This window comes from Rhinoraja longicauda, chromosome 2, assembly GCF_053455715.1.
Source record: "Rhinoraja longicauda isolate Sanriku21f chromosome 2, sRhiLon1.1, whole genome shotgun sequence".
Taxonomy (NCBI): Eukaryota; Metazoa; Chordata; class Chondrichthyes; order Rajiformes; family Arhynchobatidae; genus Rhinoraja; species Rhinoraja longicauda.
This window is the reverse complement of record NC_135954.1, coordinates 115,260,946-115,277,823: the sequence shown is the minus strand read 5'-3', so window position 1 is coordinate 115,277,823 and position 16,878 is coordinate 115,260,946. Positions and strand designations below refer to the sequence as shown.

Below are 16,878 nucleotides of genomic sequence, written 5' to 3'. Positions count from 1 at the left end.
GTGGGATAATATTAGTATTGTCCAGTCCTTTAAGAATTTTATATGTTTCTATAAGATCCCCTATTATATATTTATCTGTATTATTGAATTTACAGGACCATTAAGCTATAGCAAGCAATAATTTCATTGTTCTGTCACGGTTACATATGACAATTAAACACTCTTGACTAGTATCCGTGGTCAGTCTGTATTTTTGACAGTTTTAGTTTAGTTTAGAGATACAGCGTGGAAACAGGCCCTTTGGCTCAATGAGACCACACAGCTTCCCTTTCTGCTTTCCGCAGAGACCGTTCCTTCCACAACTCCCAGTTCAACTTGTCCCTTCCCACCCAAACCACCCCTCCCCAGGTACTTTCCCCCGCAACCACGGGAGATTCAACACCTGTCCCTTTACCTCCCCCCTCCAAGGACCCCAACGTTCTTTTCAGGTGAGGCAGAGGTTTACTTGCACCTCCTCCAAACTCATCTACTGCATCCGCTGTTCTAGGTGTCAACTTTTGTGCTTCAGCAAGACCAAGCTATGGCTTAGCGATCATTTCGCTGAATACCTCTGCTCAGTCTGCCTTAACCTACCTGATCTCCCGGTTGCTCAGCATTTTAACTCCCCCTCCCAACCTGACCCTCCTACATTGCCAGTGAGGCCCAGCACAAATTGGAGGAACAGCACCTCTTATTTCACTTGGGTAGCTTATACCCCAGCAGTATGAACATTGACTTCACTAGCTTTAAACAGCCCTTGCTTTCCCTCTCTCTCCATCCCCTCCCCAGTTCTCCCACCAGTCTTCCTATCTCCAATTACATTCTATCTCTGTCCCGCCCACTCCCCTGACATCAGTCTGAATAAGGGACTGAAACGTCACCCATTCCATCTCTCTGCCTGTCCCGCTGAGTTACTCCAGTATTTTGAGTCCACACTGACCATTGATCACCGGTTTACATTTGTTTAATGTTATCCCACTTTCTTATCCACTCCCTACACATTCAAGGTAATTTTGAGGCCAATTAGCCCACAAACCTGTTTGTCTTTCGGATGTGGGAAAATACACAGGGGAAACCCATACGGTCATAAGGCGAACAAGCAAACTCCACATAAACACCCTAGGTCAGGATAGAACCCGGGACTCTGGTACTGCTATTTTTTTTGTTTTTACAGACTGGTTAATATCGGGATTGAGCTAATGTCAATTTCATGACGTTAGCACAATTTCCCTTTGTACAGGAACACAGACGAGGTGGCTAGATCTCTACAATCAAGATGATTGAAATTCCACTCCCCACCTACGCTGCTGTGCTCCCATTCTTATAGGCCTTGCCTCCAGAGCGTGGTACCCGACCCTCCCAATACTTTACTATGCTTTAAATTTCATCCACCTTTCAGCTCGTTACTTACCTTCTGCAGGGCCTCCTGCTGCTCAGGGTTGAGAGGTGGCAACCCAAGCTTCGACTGCCCATTTTCCAGCTTCATAATGTCACCACCCTGGAAGGAAGCAGAGTGAATTTCATTTACAACAGGAGATCAGAAGCTCCAAATCTCGTTATATTAAGTGAGCAAACACCAAGGAAGCACATGTATCCATTTGCTCTTTAGAATATGTCCACTGTGGAATACGGCCAGCCTAAATCAGTGACACTATCATATTGAATGGCAGGCCGGGCTTAAAGGGCCTGATGGCCTACCCTGCTCTTATTTTCTTGTGTCTTGTCAATCGCCACAGCATAGAAGGCTTGGGAATATTGCGTAGGAAGGAACTGCAGATGCTGGTTTAAACCGAAGTTACACACAAAAAGCTGGAGTAACTCAGTGGGTCAGACAACATCTCTGGGGAAAAGGAATATGTAATGTTTCGGATCGAGACCCTTCTTCGTACTGAGAGTCTGGGGAAAGGGAAACGAGAGATATAGACTGATCCCTCTGCATCACTGTCCATGTCACTTGGTTCCCTTTTCCCTGACTCTCAGTCTGAAGAAGGGTCTCGACCCGAAACATCACCTATTCCTTTCCCCAGAGATGCTGTCTGACCCACTGAGTTACTCCAGCTTTTTGTGTCTATCTTGAGAAAACAGTGTTCAGTTTTTGGCACCCAGCTGTAGGAAAAATGTGTAAGCGGAAAGAATGCAGATAAGATTTACGAGGATGACGCAGGACTTGAGGGATTGAGTTATAAGGAGAGATTGGGCAAGCTGATTCCTTGGAGCATGAGACTGTGTGGCAAAATCATGAGGGGCATATATAGAATGAACACATGGAGCCTTTTCTCCCAGGATATCAAAATCAAGAACTAGTGGGCATAGGTTTAAGTTGAGCGGGGAAATAGTTAATAGGAACCCGATGAGCAGCATTTTGCACCGAAGGTAGTACATGTATGGAACAAAGATGCTAAAGGAAGTGGGCCAGGTAGATGCAATTACAATGTTTTAGGGACATTGGACAGGTTCATGGATAGCAAAGATTTGAGGGATATGGGTCAAACCCAGGCAACTAGATAGAAAAATAGGTGCAGGAGTAGGCCATTCAGCCCTTCGAGCCAGCACCGCCATTCAATATGATCATGGCTGATTATCTAAAATCAGTACCCTATTCCTGCTTTTTCCCCATATCCTTTGATTCCTTTAGCCCCAAGAGCTAAATCTAACTCTCTCTTGAAAACATCCAGGGAATTGGCCTCCACTGCCTTCTGTAGCAGAGAATTCCAGATTCACAACTCTCTGAGTGAAGAATTTTTTCCTCATCTCATCTCACCCCTTATTCTTAAACTGTGACCCCTGGTTCTGGACTCCCCCAACATCTAATTTTGCACACTAATCTCTTGTGTGGGACCTTGTCAAAGGCTTTTTGAAAGTCCAGATATACCACATCCACTGGCTCTCCCAGGACAGGGAGATTTCCTAGCATTGACGGGCATCTTGGTTGGCATGGACCAGTTGGATTGAAAGGCCCATTTCCATGCTATATAACTTTATGAAAAGAAATTTTAGAACCATTGTTGCACATTAAGGTGGACAAATGAATGAAATGTTTGCCATGCCATCAAGAAAATAAATTACTGGGGCTCTAATAGATTCCTGTGTCATCTTTTGCCATGAAAGAGGTAAAGGAAGACTGGAGCATAGCTAATGCTTTTCGCATATTCAAGGAGATATGGATAAGCCAAGAAATTACAAGCCTAAAACTTTTCTTTTAATTCTTCGGAGTAGGATATAGGAACACTTGGAAAGGCTGGGACTGATAGAGGGCGTCAGCATAGTTTTGACACAAAGTGCTGGAGTAACTCATCAGAGCAGGCAGCATCACTGGAAAAGTGACGTTTCAGTTTGGGATCCTCCTTCTGTCTGCAATAAAGCAGCATCTACCGTTCCTTGAGTCAGCATGATTTTGTGCAGGTGAAATTCTGCCTCGCAAATCTGATTTTCTTTTGATAAGGTTACCGAGATTGATATAGGCACGACAGTCGACATGATTGACATAGACCATAGCAAGGCGACTGAGTAGGTCCTGGACAGTAAGTTACCCCAATTTCTTGTCCAGTCCCTACACACTAGGGTCAATTTACCTACAAACGTGTATGTCTTTAGGGCATTTGGGGGGGGGAGATGAGACACTGGAGCAACCAAAGTCCTAGTCATGCAGCACAGAAACAGGCCCTTCGGCCAAACTTGCACATGCCAACCAACATGTCTGCCCATCTACACTAGTTCCATCAGCCTGTGTTTGGCCCATATATCTCTCTAAACCAGTCCTATCCATGCACCTGTCCAAATGTTTCTTAAATGTTACTATAACTTCCTTAACTAGCAGCAGCTTGTTCCATACACCCACAATCCTTTGTGTTAAAAAGTTACCCTTCAGGATCCTACTAAATCTTTCCCCCTCACCTTAAACCCATGTCCTCTGGTTGTCGATTTCCCTAATCTGGGCAAAAGACTGTGCATTTAACCAATCTATTCCTCTCATGATTTTGTACACCTCCATAAGTTCACTCCTCATCCTCCAGTACTCCAAGGAATAAAGTCCTTGCCTGCTCAACCTCTCCCTATAGCTCAGGCTGAGTCCTGGCAACATCCTTGTAGATCTTCTCTGCACCCTTTCCAGCTTGACAACATTTTTCCTTTAACAGGGTGATATAAACTGAACACAATACTCTAAATGTGGCCTCACCAACGTCTTATACAACTGCAACATGACCTCCCAACTTCTATACTCAATATGTCTTAAGAAGGGTCTCAACCCGAGACATCACCCTTTCCTTCTCTCCACAGATGCTGCTTGTCCCGCTGAGTTACTCCAGCATTGTGTGTCTACCTTCGATACTCAATACTCTGACTGATGAACGCCAATGTTCCAAAAGCCTTTTTGACCAGCCGATCTACCTGCATCTTCAAGGAACAATGCACCTGCACTCCTAGATCCCTCTGCTCCACAACACTCCCAGAGCACTACCATTCATTGTGTAGGCACTGCCCATGTTTGACTTCCCAAAATGCAAAACCTCACATTTATCTGCATTAAATTCCGTCAACCATTCCTCAGGGTCTGTGTTTTCGGGAGAGGTTGAGTAGGCTGAGTCTCTATTGCTTGCAGCGCAGGAGGATATGGGGTGATCTTATAGAGGTGTACACGATCATGAGAGGAATAGATCGGTTAGATGCACAGAATCTCATCCCCAGAGTAAGTGAATCGAAGACCAGAGGACATTAGTTTATGGTGAAGAGGAAAAGATTTAATAAGAATCAGAGGAGTAATTTTTTCATACAAAGGGTGGTGGGTGTAAGGAACAAGATGCCAGAGAAGGTAGTTAAGGCAGGGACTATCCCAACATTTAAGAAACAGTTAAGACAAGTACATGGATAGGACAGGTTTGGAGAGATATGGACCAAATGTGGGCAATAGGACTAGTGTAGTTGGGACATGTTGGCCGGTGTGGGCAAGTTGGGGCTGCTTCAGCAACTCAAACGCCCGGGAGCGAAGGAGACTAGAGTGATGGACACTGCCCGTCCATCACAGGCACCGACCTCCCCACCATCCAAGGGATCTACAGGAGTGGCTGCCTCAAAAAAGGCAGCTAGCATCATCAAGGACCCACACCACCCTGGTCACTCTCTTATCTCGCTGCTACCATCGGAAACTAACTAATATCATCCAACTCACGGATAAAATGCTATCTCAAACAATGACCTGTGCCCAAATCACTCAGATTCCCCCCAATATGGATCAATCAGCACCCTGGATAACCAACACCTGCAGCTTTTATGATCTTACAAAATCTCCAGTTCACAAACAGCATTGGATACAATCAAATAGAAGACAGTGCTGGAGTAACTCAGTGAGTCAGGCAGCAGCTCTGGAGGACAGAGGTGGGAGGAAGGAAAATGTTTTATCAGTATAATTGCAGCACACTGCTTACATATTAACAAATGCTACTGTTAAGTAGTCCATTACGATCTGTACTGGGGGTAGATTTTAAACAACTATTCCAAGAATTGGATGTACAAAGTATGCACTGTGGAAGCATAATTCTAAGTATTGGTTCCAATTAAATGTACAATTTTGGTCTCCTCGCTCATGATTCTTAGAATGGAGGAGTTGTCTTGAGGAAAGGTTGATCGAATTGGATACACTCATCAGAATGAAAGGATCATACGGAAACAAGATTCTGTGGGTTGGGACGGGTTAGATGTCACTTGCTCCAGAGAAAATCTATAATTAGGGAGCACAGATAAGGAAAGAAAAAGTTTCCTTTATTTATATGGAATTTTGTGATTATACATGAATGACTCTTACATGCCCTCTAAAATGGCTGAGAAATATTGTAATATTACCATAATGTCGAAGCAGAAATAAAACAACTATAAAACCAGAAATAAAACCAATCATCCTGTACAAAAGGGACGGGTTACACCTTAACAGCAGGGGGGCCAACATTCTGGCAGGTAGGTTTGCTAGTGCTACAAGTGTGGCTTTAAACTAAGTAGTGGGGGGGAGGGTTGACAAACTGGGAATATGAAAGGGGAAGCGAATACAGGAGAAATTGCAAAGGACTCTCGAATGAATGGGAAGGGAAGTTCTAGAAGGGATAAGAGTGTAAGGTCAGGGCCAAAGTGTGAGAGGAGAGGTGAATACCGAAATTAAAGTGTTGTATTTAAATGCGCGAAGTATAAGAAATAAAGTGGATGAGCTTGAGGCCCAGTTAGACATTGGCAACTATGATGTGGGAATCACTGAGACATGGCTACAAGAGGACCAGGGCTGGAAACTGAATATTTAGGAGTACACAACATATAGAAAAGACATTTATTCACAAAATGCTGGAGTAACTCAGCAGGTCAGGCAGCATCTCGGGAGAGAAGGAATGGGTGACATTTCGGGTCGAGACCCTTCTTCAGAAAAGACAGACAGGTGAGCAGAGGGGGTGGGGTCGCTCTGTTGGTGAGGAATGATATTCACTCCCTTGCAAGGGGTGACATAGAATCAGGAGATGTAGAATCAGTATGGATAGAAATGAGGAATTGTAAAGATAAAAATACCCTAATGGGAGTTATCTACAGGCCCCCAAACAGTAGCCTCGACATAGGGTGCAAGTTGAATCAGGAGCTAAAATTGGCATGTCGCAAATGTAATGCTAAGGTGGTTATGGGAGATTTCAACATGCAGGTAGACTGGGGAAAATCAGGTTTATACTGGACCCCAGGAAAGGGAGTTTGTGGAGATGGATTCTTAGAACAGTATGTACTGGAGCTTACTAAAGAAGGCAATTCTGGATTTAGTGTTGTGTAATGAACCTGACCTGATAAGAGGACTCGAGGTAAAGGAGCCATTAGGAGGCAGTGGTCACAATATGATAAGTATTACTCTACAAATTGAGAGGGAGAAGGGAAAATCGGAAGTGTCAGTATTACAGTATAGCAAAGGGGATTAAAGAGGCATGAGCTGGCCAGAATTGACTGGAAGGAGGCCCTAGCAAGGAAGACAGTGGAACAGCAATGGCAGGTATTCCTGGGAATACTGCAGAAGTTGCAGGATCAATTTATCCCAAAGAGGAGGAAAGATTCCAAGGGGAGTAAGAGGCACCCATGGCTGACAAGGGAAGTCAAGGACAGCATAAAAATAAAAGAGAAGTACAACAAAGCAAAGAAGAGTGGGAAGCCGGAGGATTGGGACTCTTTTAAAGAGCAACAGAAGATGACTAAGAAGGCAATACGGGGAGAAAAGATGAGGTACGAGGGTAAACTAGCCAATAATATAAAGGAGGATAGTAAAAGCTTTTTTAGGTATGTAAAGAGGGAAAAAATAGTCAAGGCAAATGTGGGTCCCTTGAAGACAGAAGCAGGGGAATTTATTATGGGGAACAAGGAAATGGCAGACGAATTGAACCGGTACTTTGGATCTGTCTTCACTAAGGAAGATACAAGCAATCTCCCAGATGTTCTACTGGCCAGAGATCCAAGGGTGACGGAGGAACTGAAGGAAATCCACATTAGGCAGGAAATGGTGTTGGGTAGACTGATGGGACTGAAGGCTGATAAATCCCCAGGGCCTGATGGTCTGCATCCCAGAGTACTTAAGGAGGTGGCGCTAGAAATTGTGGACGCATTGGTATTCATTTTCCAATGTTCTATAGATTCAGGATCAGTTCCTGTGGATTGGAGGGTAGCTAATGTTGTCCCACTTTTTAAGAAAGGAGGAAGAGAGAAAATGGGAAATTATAGACCAGTTAGTCTGATATCAGTGGTGGGGAAGATGCTGGAGTCAATTATAAAAGACGAAATTGCGGAGCATTTGGATAGCAGTAACAGGATCGTTCTGAGTCAGCATGGATTTACGAAGGGGAAATCATGCTCGACTAATCTTCTGGAATTCTTTGAGGATGTAATTAGGAAAATTGACAGGGGAGAGCCGGTGGATGTGGTGTACCTTGACTTTAAGAAAGCCTTTGACAAGGTTCCACATAGGAGATTAGTGGGCAAAATTAGAGCACATGGTATTGGAGGTAGGGTACTGACATGGATAGAAAATTGGTTGACAGACAGAAAGCAAAGAGTGGGGATAAATGGGCCCCTTTCAGAATGGCAGGCAGTAACTAGTAGGGTACCGCAAGGCTCGGTGCTGGGACCGCAGCTATTTACAATATACATTAATGACTTGGATGAAGGGATTAAAAGTACCATTAGCAAATTTGCAGATGATACAAAGCTGGGTGGTAGTGTGAACTGTGAGGAAGATGCTATGAGGTTGCTGGTTGTGTGGGTGGGCGGATGCATAGCAGATGCAGTTTAATGTGGATAAGTGTGAGGTTATCCACTTTGGTGGTAAGAATAGGAAGGCAGAGTATTATCTGAATGGTGTCAAGTTAGGAAAAGGGGACGTACAACGAGATCTGGGTGTCCTAGTGCATCAGTCACTGAAAGGAAGCATGCAGGTACAGCAGGCAGTGAAGAAAGCCAATGGAATGTTGGTCTTCATAACAAGAGGAGTTGAGTATAGGAGCAAAGAGGTCCTTCTGCAGACCGTACCTGGAGTACTGTGTGCAGTTTTGGTCCCCAAATTTGAGGAAGGATATTCTTGCTATTGAGGGCGTGCAGCGTAGGTTTACTAGGTTAATTCCCGGAATGGCGGGACTGTCATATGTTGAAAGACTGGAGTGACTAGGCTTGTAAACACTGGAATTTAGAAGGATGAGAGGGGATCTTATCGAAACGTATAAGATTATTAAGGGGTTGGACACGTTAGAGGCAGGAAACATGTTCCCAATGTTGGGGAGTCCAGAACAAGGGGCCACAGTTTAAGAATATGGGGTAGGTCATTTAGAACCGAGATGAGGAAAAACTTTTTCAGTCAAAGAGTGGTGAATCTGTTGAATTCTCAGCCTCAGAAGGCAGTGGAGGCCAATTCTCTGAATGCATTCAAGAGAGAGCTAGATAGAGCTCTTAAGGATAGCAGAGTCAGGGGGTATGGGGAGAAGGCAGGAACGGGGTACTGATTGAGAATGATCAGCCATGATCACATTGAATGGTGGTGCGGGCTCGAAGGGCCGAATGGCCTCCTCCTGCACCTATTGTCTATTATCAGACCTCGGCTTAAAACAAACAAACTGGAGGCCTGATTTAAGTGTGTGCCACAAGGATTGGTGCTGGAGCCACTGTTGTTCATTATCTATATGATCAATTTGGATGTGAATGTAAGTGGCATGCTTACTACGTTTTCAGATGACCTAAAATTGGTGGTACAGCAGTCAGTAATGGTCATCTAAGATTACACAAGGCCATGCAGGTCAAGGGATAGCACGTTCACAAGCCTGATGTGTCCAGGTCGATTGTTGGTGGAATGGGCCGCTGGAGGCTTTCCAGTAGCGGGGGATCAATTGGATTGGATGTTGCTGAGCAGGCAGATTCAGACAGTCTTCAACAGCGGAGGACATCAACAGCATTGCCAGGGTTGGCCAGCCCCATAAACTCCAAACCAGTTCCTGCCACCAGATCAATGGGTTTTTACCACCATGTTATGACTATTTTTTAGAATTTTGAAACTTGAAGAATGCAAAATTGCGTCAGAAACATGGAGGTTCTTGCATGCTGCCTCAGCGTAATCGAAGTCCTTACACTCTTGCATTTGTATTGCTGTGCTTAAGCATAGTAAGATTTTGGCTGAATTGCACAAAAAGGAATTTCACTGTACCTAGGTACATTTGATAATAAAGAACCATTGAACAACTGGCCCAAGGAATGGCAGAGAGATTAATTCAGACAAGTGCAAGCTATTGTATTTTGGAAAGACAAACTAGGGCAGGACTTACACAGTAAATGGGAGGCCAGGGGGGAGTGTTAAAAATAACAGACATAGAAAATAGGTGGAGTAGGCCATTCGGCCCTTCGAGACAGCACCGCCATTCAATGTGATCATGGCTGATCATCCAGAATCAGTACCCTGTTCCTGATTTCTCCCCATATCCCTTGATTCCATTAACCCTAAGAGCAATATATAACTCTCTCTTGAATACATCCAGTGAATTGGCCTCCACTGCCTTCTGTGGCACAGAATTCCACAAATTCACAACTCTTTGGGTGGAAAAAAAATCCTCATCTCAATCCTAAATTACCTACCCCTTAATCTTAAACTGTGACCCCTGTGATCTTTCATCATTGCACACAATACTCCAGGTGCGGTCTCACGAGGGCCCTGTAGAACTGCAGTAGGACCTCCTTGCTCTTATACTCAAATCCTCTTGCTATGAAACATGCCATTAGCTTTCTTCACTGCCTGCTGTACCTGCATGCTTACTTTCAGTGATTGATGTACAAGGACACTTAGGTCTCATTGCACCTCCCCTTTTCCTAATCTGACACCATTCAGATAATAGTTTGCTCGTTCTTGCCACCCTAGTGGATAACCTCACATTTATCCACAAGATACTCCACATTGTCCACATTTAGACCTAAGAATGCAAGAACATAGTTCTATGAGAGGCAACACAGGTAGACAGGTAAAGAAGACAACATATAGCACTTGTCTTCGAACAGCGTATAGATTTCTGGTTGCCCTACTATAGGAAAGATGTCTTTAAACTGGAAAGAACGCAAACTAGATTTGAGGATGTTACTGGGAAAGCTCGAGTTATAAAGAGGCCTTTTTTTCACTGAAGCACCATGACAGGCACAGATAAGGTGAATAGCAATGTCTTTTTCCCCAAGGTGGGACAATCTAAAACTAGAGGGCATAAAGATGGAAGGGGGAAGATTTAAAAAAGTTCAGAGAGGAAAATAGATGGGACTAGCTGCTAGAGGAAGCAGTGGGGGCAGGTATATCGAGGACATTCAAGACACTTGTACATGGAAAGGAAAGGTTTGGAGGAAAATAGGTCAGCACAGGCAAGTGGGACTAGCTCTGTGCGGCACCTTGTAGTCATAAAGTTATTCAGCACAAAATAGGCCCTTGGCCAGCATGGCCAAGTTGGGCGAAAGGACCTGGTTCCATGCTGTATAACTTTACAGCTTTGTACAGGCAGGCAGGAATCAAAATACACAGAAGTGGGCACTTTGACCCATCAGCACAGCACATCCATACCAGTCGAGACCCTTCATCAGTCTGAAGAGGAGTCTCGACCCGAAACGTCACCCATTCCTTCTCTCCTGAGATGCTGCCTGACCTGCTGAGTTACTCCAGCATTTTGTGAATAAATACCTTCAATTTGTACCAGCATCTGCAGTTATTTTCTTATACATCCATACCAGTCATCAGGTACCATTTTCACAGATTGCATAATCCAGCTCTCAGCTAATGGCCTATGTCTTGGCAATTTCGGCACTCACCTGGATACTTAGAATTGTGAAAGTATCTGCCTCTTTGTCCAGTATGCTAAAGATTCCAATTACCTTTTGGGTGAAATAAATTCCTCTTCAGATGCCCTTTAAACTTCCTACTCCTTACCTTTGTTCCATGCCCTCTAGTTGTGGGCAGATCTGCCTTGAGGAAAAAGTTTCTCATTGTTCTTTCTATCCATGCCCAACATAATCTTGTACACCCAAACCAGGCCTTCCTTCAGCCACCCCCACTCTAAGGGAAATAAATCTAGCCTCGTTTCCCTTCACAACTGAAATGCTGCATTTCAAGAAACATCCTGGAGAATCCCTTGGGAGTTGTCAACATAAGAATCCAGCCCTCATGACATCTTATGGCAGCAAGGAAAACATAGGCAAGGAAATCTCATGATACCTCATATGATGAATCAGGGCTAAAGGCTGGGCACTAGTGTTATCATTGAGGGTATAAATCTCAGCTGCATTAGGGCATCTTCACCAGAAGGACTAGACGGTAGCTGTTCAAGACTCACCACCATTTTATCAATGGCAACTAAAGATGGGAAATAAATGCTAGTCTTGCCAATAACATCAACATTTGATGAATTAACTGGAAGAATATGGCAGTTTCCTCTGTCAGTATTACAAATGACCCTAACCTGAGCACACCCTCCACTACTGGAACACTGAGCCTGTTCCAACTACAGATAAGTTTCCTGTTGACAAAATGATCATGGAGCAATGAAACATCTTCAAAAACCTACCAGCATCATCTGCAACGTGGGGCTTCCCAAGGGTTCCAGCATCTATTGGATTGAACAAAGAGGACCATGACTATACAGAGCAATAAAAGGCCTTGCCGACCTGCACCGAAATGTGCATGCCATTGTGTCAAGCTTAATAAACCAAACTCCAATTTTTAAATTACTTAAATGCCCCAGAGAGGAAAACTTCACACCGTTTTCAAACAGGTAATTCAAGTCGACCTGAATGACGACCAAACATTTAACTACAGCTTAAATACAAATGATTCACCTCACCCTAGACCTCTCTGGGCTGCTTCAGCAGCAATTATTCACCCATAACCCAATTATCAGTTTGCCGAATATAGACAATTGATAGATAGAAGTTTACCAATAAACAACACCTAGGCACTGCCAGCATTCCTGCTGCTGCTCCCTGGCAAGCTCCAATTCACACAAAGCCCTTCCCACCATATACTCTCCACGCTGCCAGAACATCCCATCTCCAACACCCAAATTTCCATGTTCCACTCACCAAAACCACCCCCTAGCCCACCTCTTCCTGTTACACCGTTCCACTGCACACCCGATTACCATCCTGGCCATGTTTACCCCGCATCCGCCTATTTTTATTTCCCCAAATCTATTAGCCCCAAAACTCTATCTCTCTCCGTGTCTCTCCTCTCTAGCTGTCTCCACACATCCCTCCCGGGTTCTCTCTACTACCCCACAATTTTCCTCCCCCACATCCCAGCCCCGCTCGTCCGTCTCCCACCCCCAAACCCTCTCCCACCACTCCATGTCTCCCATCTCCCTCCAGAACCCATTACCTCCGTACCCCCAGTCTCTCGCTCTCCCTGCACCATCAACTCCCCCTGTGCCCCACGCTGCGAACTGAGGCCGGTTGGTTCACCGCGTGGTTGCCGCCAAGCCGAACACACGGGACCGTGGCGGCCCGCTCGCCGTCAGTACACCCCCTCTCCCGGCTCCCGCATGGCCGCCTTTACTCGGGGGATACTGGGTGGGCAACGACGCCATTCTGTGGTCTCCCCACGGACTCCCCCCCCCCCCCCTCCACCCCCCCAAACAGACACGGCCCGACCTCTCCCCCCCCACCCCACACAGCCCGACCCCCCCACACAGCCCGACCCCCCCCCCACAAACATATACACATGGCCCGACCCCCCCCTACACATACACGGCCCGACCCCCCCCCCCCCCACACACGGCCCGACCCCCCCCCTACACATACACACACGGCTCCCCGACCCCCCCCTACACATACACACACGGCTCCCCGACCCCCCCCCCCCCCATCACATACACACACGGCCCGACTCCCCCCCCCCACACACGGCCCGACTCCCCCCCCTACAGGGCCCGACCCCCCCCCCTACAGGGCCCGACCCCCCCCCCCCCCACACACGGCCCGACTCCCCCCCCCCCGCAAACACAGGGCCCGACCCCCCCCCCGCAAACACAGGGCCCGACCCCCCCCCCCCAACCTTCCCCCTCTCCCACACATACATACACGACCTTCCTCCCCCACCCACACACACACACACGGCCCGGCCTTTTCCTCCCCCCCACACACACGGCTCCCCGACCCACCACACACGGCCCGGCCCGGTTCCCGCCCTTGCCTGAGGGAAGCTCGCCATGCGGCAGCCGCCGCCGTTCCCCAGTCCCCACACGGGCCGGGCCGGCTCGGGCCCCGCCATTACCTGAGGGAAGCTCGCTAGCGACGCCATGCACCCGCCGTCCCGAACCCAACCGTCCCGAGCGCTTCCCGCGAGATCTCCGCCCAGCCCCGGCACAGCGGGCCCGCGGCTCTCGCGAGAGCTGCACCGCGCCGCCAACACGGTCACGTGGGACGAAGCCCGTCCGCCATCTTGTGGTCATCGGCCGCCATCAAATGCCACAAAGATAAAACTCCTGTCATGGGTCATCGTCCCCTCCGAAAAACCAATAATTCCCACAGTTAGTGTCAAGAAATGTACCATGAAGAGTAAGGTAAATGTTCCACACATTGTGACAAAGCGGGCGCCAGCAGAGGCCGCGTGGTTCTGGCCTCATTCAAGCCATTGTTTGAAAAGGAGGGAGGGAGAAATAACCAACATATTTCTGGAAGCTAAATTAAACTGTCTCTGAAATATTCGAAGTCATTCTGAGCTGGAGTGGAAATATTACCCTGGAAGAACACTGGTGTGGATTTGTTTGGGAAACTGGTGTCAAAATAACTTGATTGAGTTCTTAGAGAATGTCACAAGCAGAATCACAGAGCCTTTTGATACTGTAAATCTTTCCCTTCTCACCTTCAACCTGGGCCCTCTCATAATTTCCCTTCCCCGAGAGAAATACTCGGTGCAGTCTTTCTATCTGGTCCCCTCATGATTTTATAAAGGTTTATCAATCACCCACTCCAGATAAATAAAGACCTATCCTATACAGCTTCTTGTTCTAACTCAAGCTCTCCAGACCCTGCAACATTATTGTAAATCTTTTGTGCATCTCTCCAGTGTAATATCATCCTTCATATAGCATAACTGTACACTGTACTCTCAGTGTGGCCCTTTCAAAGTCTTGAACAGCTATAACATGACATCCCATCCCTAGGGAAACTCTAGCATATGAGTTCCAACAGTCTAGCATACGAGTGGTTTGTTCAAAGTCACTTTCATAGAACTAGGTGCCTGTACCCATAGATCTCTTGATTAATACTTCCCATTACCCTACCATTTATTGTGCAAGTTCTGCCATGGTTTGTCTTCCTAGATACAACATTAATGTCCATTAATTATAGAATCAGAATTATGCCATTCGGCCCATCAACATCATTCAATCATGGCTGATCTATCTTTCCCTCTCAACCCCTTTGTCCTGCCTTCTCCCCATAGCCCCCAACACTCTTGATAATCATGAATCTGTCAATCTCCACCTTAAAAATATCCATTGACTTGGCCTCCACAGCCGTCTGCTCATCTCCTTTCTAAAGGTAGGCCATTTTATTCTGAGGCTATGGCTTCTGGACTGAGACTCTTCCAGCAATGAAAACATCCTCTCCACATCCGCTCTATCCAGACCTTTCACTATTTGGCAAGTTTCAATGAGGTCTCCACTCATCCTTTTAAACTCCAGCGACTATAGGCTCAGTGCCGTCAAACGCTTATCATATGTTAATCCACCCATTCCAGGGGTCATTCTCGTAAACCTCTGGGCCCTCTCCAACGCCAGCACATCCTTCCTCAGATATGGTGCCCAAAAATACTCCAAGACCAGTGGAGTCTGACCAGTGCCTTATAAAGCCTCAGCATTACATACCTGTTTTTATATTCTAGTCCTCTCGAAATAAACACTAGCATTGCATTTGCCTTTTTTACAACCGATTCGACTTAGTCATTGTGATATAGTGTGGAAACAGGCCTTTCCGCCCAACTTGCGCACACCGGCCAACATGTCCCAGCTACTCCAGTCCCACCTGCCAGTGTTTGGTCTGTATCCCTCCAAACCTGTCCTATCCATGTACCTATCTAACTGTTTCTTAAATGTTAGGATAGTCCCTGCCTCAACTATCTCCCCTGGCAGCTTGTTCCATACACCCACCACCCTTTGTGTGAAAAAGTCTCAAGAGTGCATCCACCTGATCTATTCCTCTCATGATTATATACACCTCTATAAAATCACCACTCATCCTCCTGCGCTCCAAGGAATGGAGTCCCAGCCTACTCAACCTCTCTCTATAGCTCAGACCCTCTAGTCCTGGCAACATCCTTGTAAATCTTCTATGTACCCTTTCAAGCTTGACAACATCTTTCCTATAACATGGGCCCCACAACTGAACACAATACTCTAAATACAGCTACAACATGGCATAGAAACATAGAAAATAGATGCAGGAGGAGGCCATTTGGCCCTTCGAACCAGCACCACCATTCATTGTGATAATGGCTGATCATCCACAATCAGTAATTTGTGCCCCATATCCCTTGATTCCCCAAACCCCTGGAACTCTATCTAACTCTCTTTTAAATTCACCCAGTGAATTTGCCTCCACTGCCTTCTGTGGCAGAGAATTCCATAAATTCACAACTCTGGGTGAAAAGTTTCTTCTCACCTCAGTTTTAAATGGCCTCCCCTTTATTTTTAGACTGTGTCCCCTGGTTCTGGACTCCCCCAACATTGGGAACATTTTTCCTGCATCTAGCTTGCCGCAGCAATTTTTCACAACCATCTTCACTATCTGCAAAATTACCCATTGTTGTATCATCAGCAAACTTGCTAATCTTGCCGTGTATGTTCTTATCCAAATCATTGATATAGATGACAAACAGTAACGGGCCCAGCACCGAACCCTGAGGCACACCACTAGTCACAGGCGGCCAGTTCGAGAAGCAACCTTCCACCATCACCCTCTGCTTCCTTCCATGAAGCCAATTTTCTATCCATTCAGCTATCTCTCCTTGGATCTTGCAAATTAACCTTTTGGGAATCCTGCACCTTTGCACCTCCAATTTCTCCATTTCGAAAATAGTGTATGCCTTTATTCCTACTACCAAAAAACATGACTCCACACTTTGCTACGCTATATTCCATCAGCCACTTCTTTGCCCACTCTCCCATCCATCTATCATTCCTCAGCCTGCAGGCCGAGTTGATCAAGATCTGTAAACTTACTGACCATGCCACCTACATTCTCATCTAAATCATTAATCTAGATAACTAGTGTACCCAACATCAACCCCTGCGACACACCACATTATTGGCCACTAGTCTGCAAAGCAACCTCCTACCACCATCCTGTCCATACCTTCAAGTGAATCTTGTATCCAATTGGCTAGCTTGCCCT

The 16,878-nt window shown here is 46.1% G+C and overlaps 1 protein-coding gene across 1 annotated transcript in view; it reads right to left on the bottom strand.

Moving 5' to 3' along the window:
• Positions 1-13,934, bottom strand: part of LOC144608499 (poly(U)-binding-splicing factor PUF60-like) — a 69,118-nt gene extending 55,184 nt beyond the window's left edge. The window contains 4 exon segments of the mRNA XM_078426345.1: positions 1,391-1,477; positions 12,054-12,095; positions 13,757-13,799; positions 13,801-13,934. Coding sequence (XP_078282471.1) covers positions 1,391-1,477; positions 12,054-12,095; positions 13,757-13,799; positions 13,801-13,934 — 306 coding nt within the window.
• Between the last annotated feature and the right edge of the window lie 2,944 nt (positions 13,935-16,878).